Consider the following 12311-nt stretch of genomic DNA (forward strand, 5'->3'; position numbering starts at 1 on the left):
TTGTGTTAGTCTCTGCTGTACAACAGAGTGAATCAGCTGTTCGTATACATACATCCCTTCCCTCCCGAACCTCCTTCTCTACTTCCATTTTTATATTGACTTGGCGTGTTGACATCCTGGAAAATTGCTTCTTTTTAGAATTTTGTATGTAGTTCTTTTGCAGACTAATTCCCTCTTTTTAAAATGATACCAGCTTGTTATAGTTTTGCTTAGAACTGTAGACTTCTCTATTTATACTTACTTTGTCCTTGTTATATACCTTTAGGAATCCTAACTGAGGAGTTAACGTCTTTTAACATTTTTAAGTTTACTTTCATTTTGGTCCTTGTTTATAGTAGGACTAGAAGGATATGTATAGTCTATATATTTTTTCTTCCTATTAAAGTGTTTAAAACAGATGTTGTAATTTGTTAAGTCTTTATTCTGCAAGACTTTTTTTCCTAATTGCATTTTAATGTCTTCGGGTGGGCTATGTATTATCTATTTAACCACAAGCCCCACTTACTCCTTACCAAACATACCTGTCTTGATTCATAGATTTAAATTGATTGGTTCTGGTTGGTTTGAACATGTTTCGATAATATTTTAACTTTTATGTATTACTGCTTCTTGCTATATCTAATCTGGTACTTGTTTTTGTCCTGTTGTTAAAAAGAGTAAAAAAAAAAGTTTGATAAAAGACACATTTTAAAAAGATTCCATACTGTTTTCCTTAGGAGTTTTAACCTCACTCCCTGCCCCCCTGATAGCCAGGAAGAAAATATTGTTATTTTGGAAGACTATATTTATATATATCTATATCCTTTCAAAATGGCATTGAGAATAACTTGTACCTTTGATTAAGAGAGTACTCTTCCTATTTAAGTGTCAGTTCATTAGTATGAACTATTCCTTAGAATTCTGTTAATTCTGGTGAATTAATAGTCAATACCAAAAAAAAGAAAAGTCAATACCAGGCTTTTCTGCTTCTGAAAACTTACATCTGTTAGAATTGAAAATGGGTTGTTTCCTTTGAATACATTGTCTGATTGCTGTGCTGTAGTTTGTAGCTTGATGTTCCCCTTTTCCAGGGAGAATCCTGAGCCAACCTATCCATGAACATACTCTCTGCCATTTCCTTAATCCTTTTTGGGGGAAAACTCTTTTATAATAACAACTGTTGGTGAACCATTCATCAGAAACTCTTGTAAGTGTGCTTTAGTTAGATGATTGCATGGTCCTTTGTTAAAAATGATATAAAATCTTAAAAAGAATGTCTTCTGTCTAGCTGATTTCTTGAAGGATAGAATAACCTTGAAGTTATAACAACATTTTTTAGCTTCCCATGTGTTATTTCATTTAAACATTGAAATTCTTACTTAGGAAAGGAATTTACTACGTAGAATTTGTTTCCGTTTCTTTTCTTCTCACTTTCTTTCTCTGTTAACTGATTCACTTAGAATTTACTTATGTTTCACCAGAGCTGTTGAAGATCAGTAGATGTACTATTTGTCTAATCAAATATAAGACTAATAATAAGCTATGCTTAGAAGACTGGGGAGATTTAGCTCTTTTTCTCACTCACACACACACACCTTGGCACATGCTACCAGATAGTTATGTTTTCTTTCTAAGTAGGCCAGAATACTTGCATAGAGTCAATAATTTAAAATTATCCAGGATGGTTTTCCTTTTTATCTTTAAACATTCCCTCTAAATTTTCATTTAGTAAGAGCAGCACGGGTCACTCTGGAGGGGGGACAGCAACAGTTAATGTGACCTTTTGTCCAGTAGGTTCTCTAGAGCACACACACTTGTAGGATGTAAAGAAGTAACCTGTAGCTCTGTGTCTGTCTATTTCACTGGGGAAATCTGGGAAAGGAGAACCAAAATAGAACTTTCTGTGTATCAGAAGTCTCTCACTGTTAAGTCATTTCATAAATAAAACAGTTTTAGAAAAACTATTTGAGCACATTCAGAAATGTGTCGGGAAAGAAAAGGCTCTTTAAAGGGGGAGGAAAGAAAATTCATAAGCAGGTAGTATGATGGTGACATTGTAGGAAAATTTGATCCAGCAAGTTTTAAATATTATTTGAGAGTAAAAAGGAGAAAGTTAATTGAGTGGTTTTGTAAAAGATCTAAAGTTTTTTTGGTATTGTTAAGAGAAATTATCTGTATAGAAAGCATTCATTTTATGTAAAAAAAATCTAAGGAAATGTTTTTAATGAAAATTAAGCTTTTCTTTGTAGTCTGTTATGGTTGTCACTGAATTTTTAATCGAGGAATATTTAATTGAGAAATTTTATGCAGAGGTAACTTAAATGAATAGGATATTTCTACAGAGTTGATTCAGTAGAGTAAAAAGTGTTATTATAATTTTTTTTCCTAATAGGAAACAATTGATTATTAGAGGAAATATTTTGTTTGCAATTTGGCTGCTTTGTATAGTCCAGTTATAGACGTCGATACTCGCTGATACAGTGGAGGTGTGCTTTTGTTCACTTTTCCATTTTGAAGATCTTTAGAAATGTCCAAGCTTAAAAGGAGTGAGAAGAAAAGGAGGCAGTGGCTTGTGACATTTGGAGATGCTTTGGTTTCCTGCATTTTTTGAGGGTTTTTATTTGCTCTTGGGCATTTCACTTCTATAGTGTTGAGAATATGTGAGTGAATATGTGAATGAATAAATTAGGACATAATGAAGAAAAACAGGTTTCCTAATTTTTGCTCTGAAAGACTATCTGCTGGTTTATATGCCATGGTATTATTATCATTATTGTGATTAAATTATTAACTTTTGGCCCTTAAGTTACCCTGACTTTATTTGACAATGACCCTAACTGGAATACAAATTTTATCTACAGATTTGTTTCCATGAGCTGTGGTCTTTTGAAAAGCTCTCATGTCTAATTTATAATAGCTTTAAGGATTGTGCTTCCCTTAGGTAAGATTATTGTCAGAAGCCCACCACTCGTTTTGCCCTTAAGCCGTTGGCAGATGTGGTACCACCATAATTTGATCAATTTAAAAAATATGAAATAGCACTGTGTTCGCATGACCAGAATTATGTTAATGTATCAAGATTAGAAAATGCAGGGAAGCAAAATATGAAAATAAAAAAATCATGTAATCTCAGTGTCCTGAGGCCTTTTACTTTTCAAGTGTTGGTTTGACTCTCTCAGTTCCATTAACTCTCTCTTCTGCTGGAACTGTGGATGCTCTACTCTCTGCATTTGTCTTGTTCGTTTCCATTTCATATGAAACCTGTTCTTCCAGGTGTCCTGTCTCCTGGCACAGCTGAACTGCTTCAATACTGACTTTGTCCTTGGTTTCCTCTTCTTTTACTTCTGGCTGACCCCCAACATTCAGCCGTCTGGACTCCTCATCTTGTAACAAGTGCTGAGAAATCTTTTCTGAGTTATTTCCACCTCTCTTCTCATGACTCCCCAGCTACTACATCTTGTTTGGTTCTTGCTCTTGAATTCCCGACCTGTCTATTGGATATCTTCAGTTAGACTTAGCCTCACATGCACCTAAATAAAATATATCTAAAATTGAGCTTCATTCTTATCTCATCACAGCTTTTTTCTCCTTGGCTCTTGACCTTTGGGAATATAGCACCACCATTTATCCAGTTGTAAAAGCCAAAATTTTAGTAGTTATATTTGGCCTTTCCCTCTGCTTTTAAAGTACTTCATTCCTGATCACTTCTGTCTCCCTCTCTTTTGTTTTTTCTGGCCATTACTTCCTCGGTGTGCTCACCTAAGTCGACACTGTGTAGGTGCTCCTTCCACAACACCCTCGGGCTGCCCCTTTCAGCATTTATCATGCCGTCTTGTGATACAGTTACTGTGTTGGCTTATTCTTCTTAATTTGACAGAGAACTCTTTAAAGGAGGGACTGTGTTTCTTATTTCTTCGTCCTTTGTGCCAACACAGTGCCTAGCATAAAGTATGCTCATGAAAATATTTGCTTTGTTGACTATTTTTGTTGTTGAGTAAATGAATAAAAAGGGCTTCCCAGGTGGCTCAGTGGTAAAGGATCTGCCTGCCAGTGCAGGAGACGCAGGAGATGTGGGTTTGATCCCTGGGTCGGGAAGATCCCCTGGAGGAGGAAATGGTAATCCACTCCAGTATTATTGCCTGAAAAACTCCATGGGCCGAGGAGCCTGGCAGGCTACAGTCCATGGGGTCACAAAGAGCTGGACACAACTGAGTGACTGAGCACACACACATGCAAATGAATAAAAGAAAAGGTCAGGAGTAAGCAGTTTGTTTAAATTAATTCATATTGTCTGACTAGTCTCCTAGGATTAAAAGCAAGTCTCTTATATGAAAAGCAGCACATTTAGTAATCATAATAGAATTTTTGATAGCATGACAGAATTTTGCGAAGAATTTCTTATATCACATTTAGTAATCATAATGGAAGTTTTGATAGCATGACAGAATTTTGCAAAGAATTTCTTATATGACATATAGTAATCATAATAAAATTTTTGATAGCATGACAGAATTTTGCAAAGCATTTCTTATATACAGTGAGTGGATTTTTTGACAGGTCTCTTAAATCACACTTGGTTACCTGTTTGGCCTAATGTTTGCTTATTAGTATTACACTATTGAGTTTGTTAGAAGTTAGGTAATTAGATTTTTCAGAAGTAAAGGGCCCAATGTACTAGATAATGGAATTTAAAACTCAGTTTTACCCTATAGAGACTGAGGTCTGGATCAGTATTAAGACCATGTTTTAAATTCTTTTTATTAAGTGTTTTTTTTTCCCTTTTGATTTAATCTAAATAAGTTTAGACAATAATTTAAACTAATGAACGTAGCTTACTTTTATGTGTTATATAATCTAAATGATTGTTATTTTGTTTTTTGAAATATCCTAATTTTAGTGGTATTCTGATCAGGATTTACCTTGCCTCCAGAAATCTTATTACTATCTTAACTGAGATTTTATGAAATGCAAAAGTTTAGGTTAATTACTTGCTACAAAGCTATTTCTTCTTCAGTATTTTTCAGATTATTTATCCTTTAAAGCAAATGCTGAGTATGTTCTTTATGTTTAAATTTGTTTAAATTATTTTGTGTTTGTAAACATGCTGTTTTTGAGATGAATATATATTTTGACATCTAACTCATTTCCAGGGCAATTGTAATTAACGTTTGAAGAGGTTAAGTGACATTTTGTGTAGTGCAGACCTTTTTTGTACTAGGTTGGATATTTTTCTAATATGAAGAAAACAGTGCTTGCTTAAAATGAAATTTAAAAACCAAAACAGTTGGAGGGAGACTTGCTGCTTTATGTTTTTAAAGTAAATATTATTAGTTGATTTCAGACAGGTAACTGCATTGGTTAGAACACTTTTGTTTGCCTTTGCATGACAGTTTTGAGTACTTGAATGAAAAATTTTTTTCTTGTTCAGATATGTGAACCGAAATGGTTTGACTGTGAGATACACATTTAATTTTCTTCTCTCTTTAGATAATCGTATGGAAGAGATATAGTGACTTTAAGAAACTGCACAAAGAACTATGGCAAATTCACAAAAACTTATTTCGACATTCAGAATTGTTTCCTCCGTTTGCTAAAGGAATCGTGTTTGGTAAGTGATTATTTTGTAATTGTGATTTTGAAAAGTGATGACTAGCTAATTATGTATATACACTGAACACTAAAACACTGTACCATGAGGTCAGAAGCCCCTTTATGATTGCTATTATGCCGCAAGCTCTTGAAGTTGTTTTCTCATGGCTTTTTTTTTTAAGATAGGAGATTCATATTTTATTTCCTCAGTGATATATTTACAGTTGAACATAAATTAAAGGCCTCCTTGCACACCAAAGCCAAGTGTCTTAGGTGCTTCAGTCAAAGAGGTGAGGCCGCTGACTGACGCACGTGAGAAGCAGCCACTCCTTGGCCCCGGTTTTGGGATTTTGCCAGCATCGAGTTCCTCAGTAATTTCTTCAGTATCCTTAGGCATCAGATTCTCGTAGTAGCTGTCATTTACTTGAACCATTGGTGCGTTTACACAGCCTTCTAAACATTCCACTTCTATCAGGTGTAGCCTCCCCAGCCTTTATTCCAGGCTTTTTTCCTGAATGGCCTCCAGTGTGCTGTCCAGGTTTCAAAGCATGCAAGGCACAGTAGTATAGGCTTGGATATGATACTTAACAACTGACTTTGGATGGTACATATACTTTCATTGAAGATAATTGCAGAACTTCCTGTAACCTTTTTCATGTAGAGAGGGGCAGCCATGTATTCCGTCTGGGCTAAATCCAGGAGTGGAAGCACAGCTATGGCCTTATGTGCTGCTGCTAGTTTTTTTTTTTTTAGTTGCTTCTGTCCTCTTAGAATTTTCCGGTATGAAGTCAAATGGAGTGTCTGGGTTATACTCAAGAGTATCTCTGTGCACAAATAAGGCTCCTCCAGCTCCATTTTGCACAGCTGTCTTATGCAGATTCCTTATACATCTTCCCCTCTGGGTGGTGAGGCTAGCTTTGCGGGCTCAAATTCCACAGAGAGGAACACGGCAGGACAGACGTCAGTCCTTTTGGGCCACTTGTTTTTTCATGTTCTTGCTGTGGTTTTGTTAACTCAGAGTGCATTTACTCTTCCCTTTCATGAAAAAAACAGCACCAGAACAACAACTCAAACTCTAACCAATTAAGCAAATAGAAAAACCCTGTAGGAACATAAGGTGACATTGACTTATTCTTGCATAGCTGTCCCTCAGTGTCTATGGGGCACTAGGTCCAGGACCCCCTTTGGGTACCTGAGTCTGTGGATGCTCACGTCCTTTGTCTGGTGTAGTGCAGTCGACCTTCGGTATCTGCAGGTTCCTCATCTATGGATTCAACCAACTGTGGATCAGCACCTCATATAAGTAAAATCATACAGTATTTGTTCTTTTGTGGCTGGCTTATTTCACTTAGCATCATTTCTCAAGATTTATCCACGTGGTAGCATGTATCAGAATTTCCTTCTTATTTCTGAATGTAGTCCATCAGGTGTGTGTCCACCGTTTTGTTTATTTTTTCATCCATCAGTGAACCCTTGGATTGCTTTTACCTTTTGGCTGTTAAAAATACTGCTGCTGTATTGGGCTTCACTGGCGGTCCAGGGTTAATACTGCGTTCCAGTGCAGGTTACAGGTTTGATCCCTGGTTGGGAAGCTGGGATCCCACATGCCTTGCAGCCAAAAGACCAAAACATAAAACAAAAACAGTATGGTAAAATCTAGAACAGAAACATGAAACATAATAAAGAGGAAACTGAGAAAAACATCGCAAAAACCACCAAACTAAAATGGTAGAAACAAGAAAAAAAAAATATGGAGCAACCAGAAAATGATAAACAAATGGCAATACTAAGTCTTCAAATGTCAGAAATCCCCCAGATGTAAATGGATTGAATTCACTCAAAAGAAACAGAGTGACCAGAGGGATTAAAAACTGTTTGTTGCCTCTAGGATACTCAGCTCAGCTCTAGAGACAAATAAAGGCTCAATGGGATGGAAGGGATGGGAAGGGATGGAAGATGATACTCCAAGCAGATGTCAGCCAGAAGAAAGCATGTGTTCAGTTCAGTTCAGTCGCTCAGTCGTGTCCGACTCTTTGCGACCCCATGAACCGCAGCACGCCAGGCCTCCCTGTCATCACCAACTCCCGGAGTCCACCCAAACCCACGTCCATTGAGTCGGTGATGCCATCCAACCAACTCATCCTCTGTCGTCCCCTTCTCCTCCTGCCCTCAGCCTTTCCCAGCATCAGGGTCTTTTCCAATGAGTCAGCTCTTCGCATCAGGTGGCCAAAGTATGGGAGCATCAGCTTCAACATCAGTCATTCCAATGAACACCCAGGACTGATCTCTTTTAGGATGGACCGGTTGGATCTCCTTGCAGTCCAAGGGACGCTCAAAAGTCTTCTCCAACACCACAGTTCAAAAGCATCAATTCTTCTGCGCTCAGCTTTCTTTACAGTCCAACTCTCACATCCATACATGACTACTGGGAAAACCATAGCTTTGACTAGATGGACCTTTGTTGACAAAGTAATGTCTCTGCTTTTTAATATGCTGTCTAGGTTGGTCATAACTTTCCTTCCAAGGAGTAAGTGTCTTTTAATTTCATGGCTATAATCACCATCTGCAGAAAAATAGGCTTAAAGCCAAAAAAATTACAAGAGACAAAAATGGATGTTATATAATGATAAAGGGGACAGTCCATTAAGAAGACATGACTCATTAATAAGAATATATACATCTGACATAGCACCAAAATATATAAAACAATTATTAACAGTCCTAAAGGGAGAGATTGACAGCAACACAATAATAGTAGGGGACTTGAACATCCCACTTACATCAATGGATAGATCTAGACAGAAAGTCAACAAGGAAACATTGACCTTAAATGAAATATTAGACCATTCTTACAGATATATACAGAATATTTCATTCAAAAGCAACAAATACACATTTTTCTCAAGTGTACATGAATTGTTTTCAAGGATAGACTGTATGTTGGGACACAAGTTCAGTCTCTTTAAGAAAATTGGCTAGGGACTTCCCTGGTGGTCCAGTGGTTAAGAATCCGCTTTCTAATGCAGCGGCTGTGAGTTCAGTCCCTGGTTGGTGAACTAAGAGCCCACGTGCTGTGGGACAACTAACCCCGGCACCACAAGTCGAGAGCCTGCATGTCGCAACTACTGCACTGCAGTGAAAAGATCCCACATGCTGCAACTAAGACCCGATACAGCCAAATAAATACGTTTTTAAAGAAGATCAAACTATAAGAAGAAAGCTGGAAAATATCCTAAGTATGTGGAGACTGAACAACTATTGGTCAATGAAGAAATCAAAAGAGAAATAAAAAATGCATGAAGACAAATGAAAATGGAAATATGACATATCAGAATCTATGGGATGCAGCAAAGACACAATTCTAAGACAGAAGTTTATAGCAGTGTAGGCCTTGGAACCCCACTCCAGTACTCTTGCCTGGAAAATCCCATGGACGGAGGAGCCTGGTGGGCTGCAGTCCATGGGGTCGCTAAGAGTTGGACACGACTGAGCGACTTCACTTTCACTTTTCATTTTCATACATTGGGGAGGCAAATGGCAACCCACTCCAGTACTCTTGCCTGGAGAATCCCAGGGACGGAGGAGTCTCCTGGCTGCCGTCTATGGGGTCACACAGAGTCGGACACGACTGAAGCGACTTAGCAGCAGCAGCAGCAGCAGCAGCAGCAGCAGGCCTTCTCTAAGTAACTAGAAAATCTCTAGTAATCTAACGTTAAACTAAAGAAACTAGAAGAAAAGAACAAATGAAGTATATAGTCAGTTGAAGGAAGGACATAAGAAAAGTTACAGTGGAAGTAAATGAAATAAAGATTTAAAAGACAATAGAAAAGATCAGTGAAATTAAGAGCTGGTTCTTTGAAAAGGTAAACAAAATTGACAAACCTTATGCTAGCCTCACTAAGAAAAAAGAGAAGGTTCAAATAAAATCAGAAACGTAAAGAAGTGAAGTTACAATGAATGCTACAGAAATACAAAGGATTATAAGAGACTACTATGAATGAATATGCCACCAACTTGGACTGTCTAGAAGAACTGGATAAATTTAAGAATCATTCGACCTTTCAGGTCTGAAACATGAAGTATAAAATCTGAATAGACTGATCACTGGTAAAGAGATTGAAACTAAAAAAAAAAAAAGCAACCACCCCAAAACATAAGTCCAGGACCACATGGCTTCAGCAGTGAATTCTCTGAATCTTTCAAAGATTTAATACCTGTTTTTCTGAAGCCCTTCCAAAAAATTGAGACTGGAGTGCTTCTTAACACGTTTTACGAGGCCATCATTACCTTGATACCAAAATCAGGTAAAGATAACATACAGAAAAGAAAATTACAGGCCAATATCTCTGATGAACGTAGATGCAAAAATCTTCAACAAAATATTAAGCAAATCGAATACAGTACACTAAAAGGATCATAATGATGAAGTGGCGTTCATTCCAGGGATACGAGGATGGCTCTGTATCTGCAAATCTATTAATATTCTACACCACATTAATAAAATGGAAGATAAAAATCATACGATCATTTCAATAGATGTAGAAAAAACATTTGACAGATTTTAACGATCATTTGTGATAAACTTTGAATAAAATAAAATTATTATAGAAGGAATGTACCTAAACATGATAAAGGCCATATATGACAAATTGATAGTTAACATCATACTGAATGATGAAAAACTGAGAGCTGTCCTTTTATCAGTGAGATCAGGATGCCTACTCTTATTCAACGTAGTATTGGAAGTCCTAGCTAGAGCATTTAGGCAAGAAAAAGAAAAGACCTCTAAATTGGAAAGGAAGAAGGAAGACTGTCACTGTTTGCAGGTGACATGATTTTATATATAGAAACTCCTATAAACATCTCACCAAAAATCTGTTGGAAATAATAAATGAATGTAGAAAAGTTGCAGGATAGGAAATCAAAATATAAAACTGTTGCATTTTTATACCCTAATAAGAAGTAGCAGAAAGAGAAATTAAAACAATCCCATTTACAATCACAGCAAAAAGAATAAGATACTCTGGAATAAACTTAACCATGGAGGTGGAGACTTGTACACTGAAAACTGTAAAGCATTGTTGAAGAAAATTGAAGAAAACACAAAGTAATGGAAAGATAGCCCATGTTCATGGATTGGAAGAATTAACTTTGTTAAAATGCCTATATTACCTAAAACTATCCACAGATTCAATCCTTGTCAAAAATCCCAACAACAGATTTCATAGAAATTGAACAAAAAATCATAAAATTTTTATGGAATCGCAAAAGATCCGGAATAGCTGAAGTAATCCTGAGGAAAATGACCAAACCTGGAGGTTTCACACTCTCTGATTTCAAATTACACTGCGAAGCTCCCCAGAGGAGGAAACGCCAGCCCACTCCAGGATTCTTGCCTGGAGAAGCCCATGGAGGAGCCTGGTGGGCTCCAGTCCGTGGGTTCACAGTCGGACACAACTGAAGCGACTTAGCATGCATGCCCAAATCTGTACTAATCAAAATAGCATGTTATTGGCAGAAAACAGACACACAGATCAATGGAGCAGAATTGAGAGCCCAGAAATAAATGCACACATACATATGGATAACTGAGAACATACCATGGAGAAAGGGAAGTCTCTCCATTAGTGTTGGCAAAAGTGAACAACTGTGTGCAAAAGAATAAACTGGAGCACTGTCTTATACCACACATGAAAAGTACCTTAAAACGTGCAAAAGACACGAACGTCACATCCAAAAGCATGAATCCCTAGAAGAAAACAGGCTGTACGCTCTTTGCTATTAGTCTTAGCGGTAATTTTTTTGGATATGTCTCCTCAGGCAAAGGAAATAAAAGCAGAGATAAATGGGATGACTTCAAACTAAAAAGCGTCAGCACAGCAAATGAAACCATTAACAAAATGAAAAGACAGCTTACTGAGTGGGAGAAGGTACTTGCAAATTGTATACCTGTTAAGGGCTAATATTTGAAATATATGAAGAACTCCTCTAATTCAACAACAAAAAAGCCAAACAACCTGATTAAAAAATGGGCAGAGAATCTGAATAAATCTTTTCCCAAAGAGGATATAGATGTTCAACAAGCACATAAAAAATATTCAACATCACTATTAGGGAAATGCAAATCAGAGTCACAGTTAGATATCCCCTCATGCTCATTAGAATGCTGATTATCAAAAGTTGTTGGAGAGGATGCGAAGAGAAAGGAACCCTCTTACACTGGGAGTACAGCATGGAGATTCCTCAGAAAATTAATCAAAATGGCCATATGATCCATCTATTTTACTTCTGGGTATTCTGAAGAATATGAAAACAGTAATTTGAAAAGATCTATGCTTATTGCCAAATTCAGACTTAAATTGAAGAAAGTAGGGAAAACCATTAGACCATTCAGGTATGACCTAAATCAAATCCCTTATGATTATACAGTGGAAGTGAGAAATAGATTTAAGGGCCTAGATCTGATAGATAGAGTGCCTGATGAACTATGGACTGAGGTTCGTGACATTGTACAGGAGACAGGGATCAAGACCATTCCCATGGAAAAGAAATGCAAAAAAGCAAAATGGTTGTTGGGGAGGCCTTACAAATAGCTGTGAAAAGAAGAGAAGCGAAAAACAAAGGAGAAAAGGAAAGATATAAGCAATCTGAATGCAGAGTTCCAAAGAATAGCAAGAAGAGATAAGAAAGCCTTCTTCAGCGATCAATGCAAAGAAATAAAGGAAAACAACAGAATGGGAAAG

The 12311-nt window shown here is 37.0% G+C and overlaps 1 protein-coding gene and 1 pseudogene across 2 annotated transcripts in view; one reads left to right on the plus strand and one right to left on the minus strand.

The window, feature by feature from the left end:
* Positions 1-12311, plus strand: part of RPS6KC1 (ribosomal protein S6 kinase, 52kDa, polypeptide 1) — a 205992-nt gene that overhangs the window by 16869 nt on the left and 176812 nt on the right. For both annotated transcript variants that reach the window (XM_010853047.1, XM_010853048.1), the window contains exon 3: positions 5467-5587. In XM_010853047.1, the coding sequence (XP_010851349.1) occupies positions 5467-5587 (121 nt within the window). The remainder of the gene's footprint in view (positions 1-5466; positions 5588-12311) is intronic.
* On the minus strand, positions 5594-8683 carry LOC104998096 (annotated as a pseudogene).

The sequence above is a fragment of the Bison bison genome, unplaced genomic scaffold (genome assembly GCF_000754665.1).
Source record: "Bison bison bison isolate TAMUID 2011002044 unplaced genomic scaffold, Bison_UMD1.0 scf7180017864322, whole genome shotgun sequence".
Lineage (NCBI taxonomy): Eukaryota > Metazoa > Chordata > Mammalia > Artiodactyla > Bovidae > Bison > Bison bison.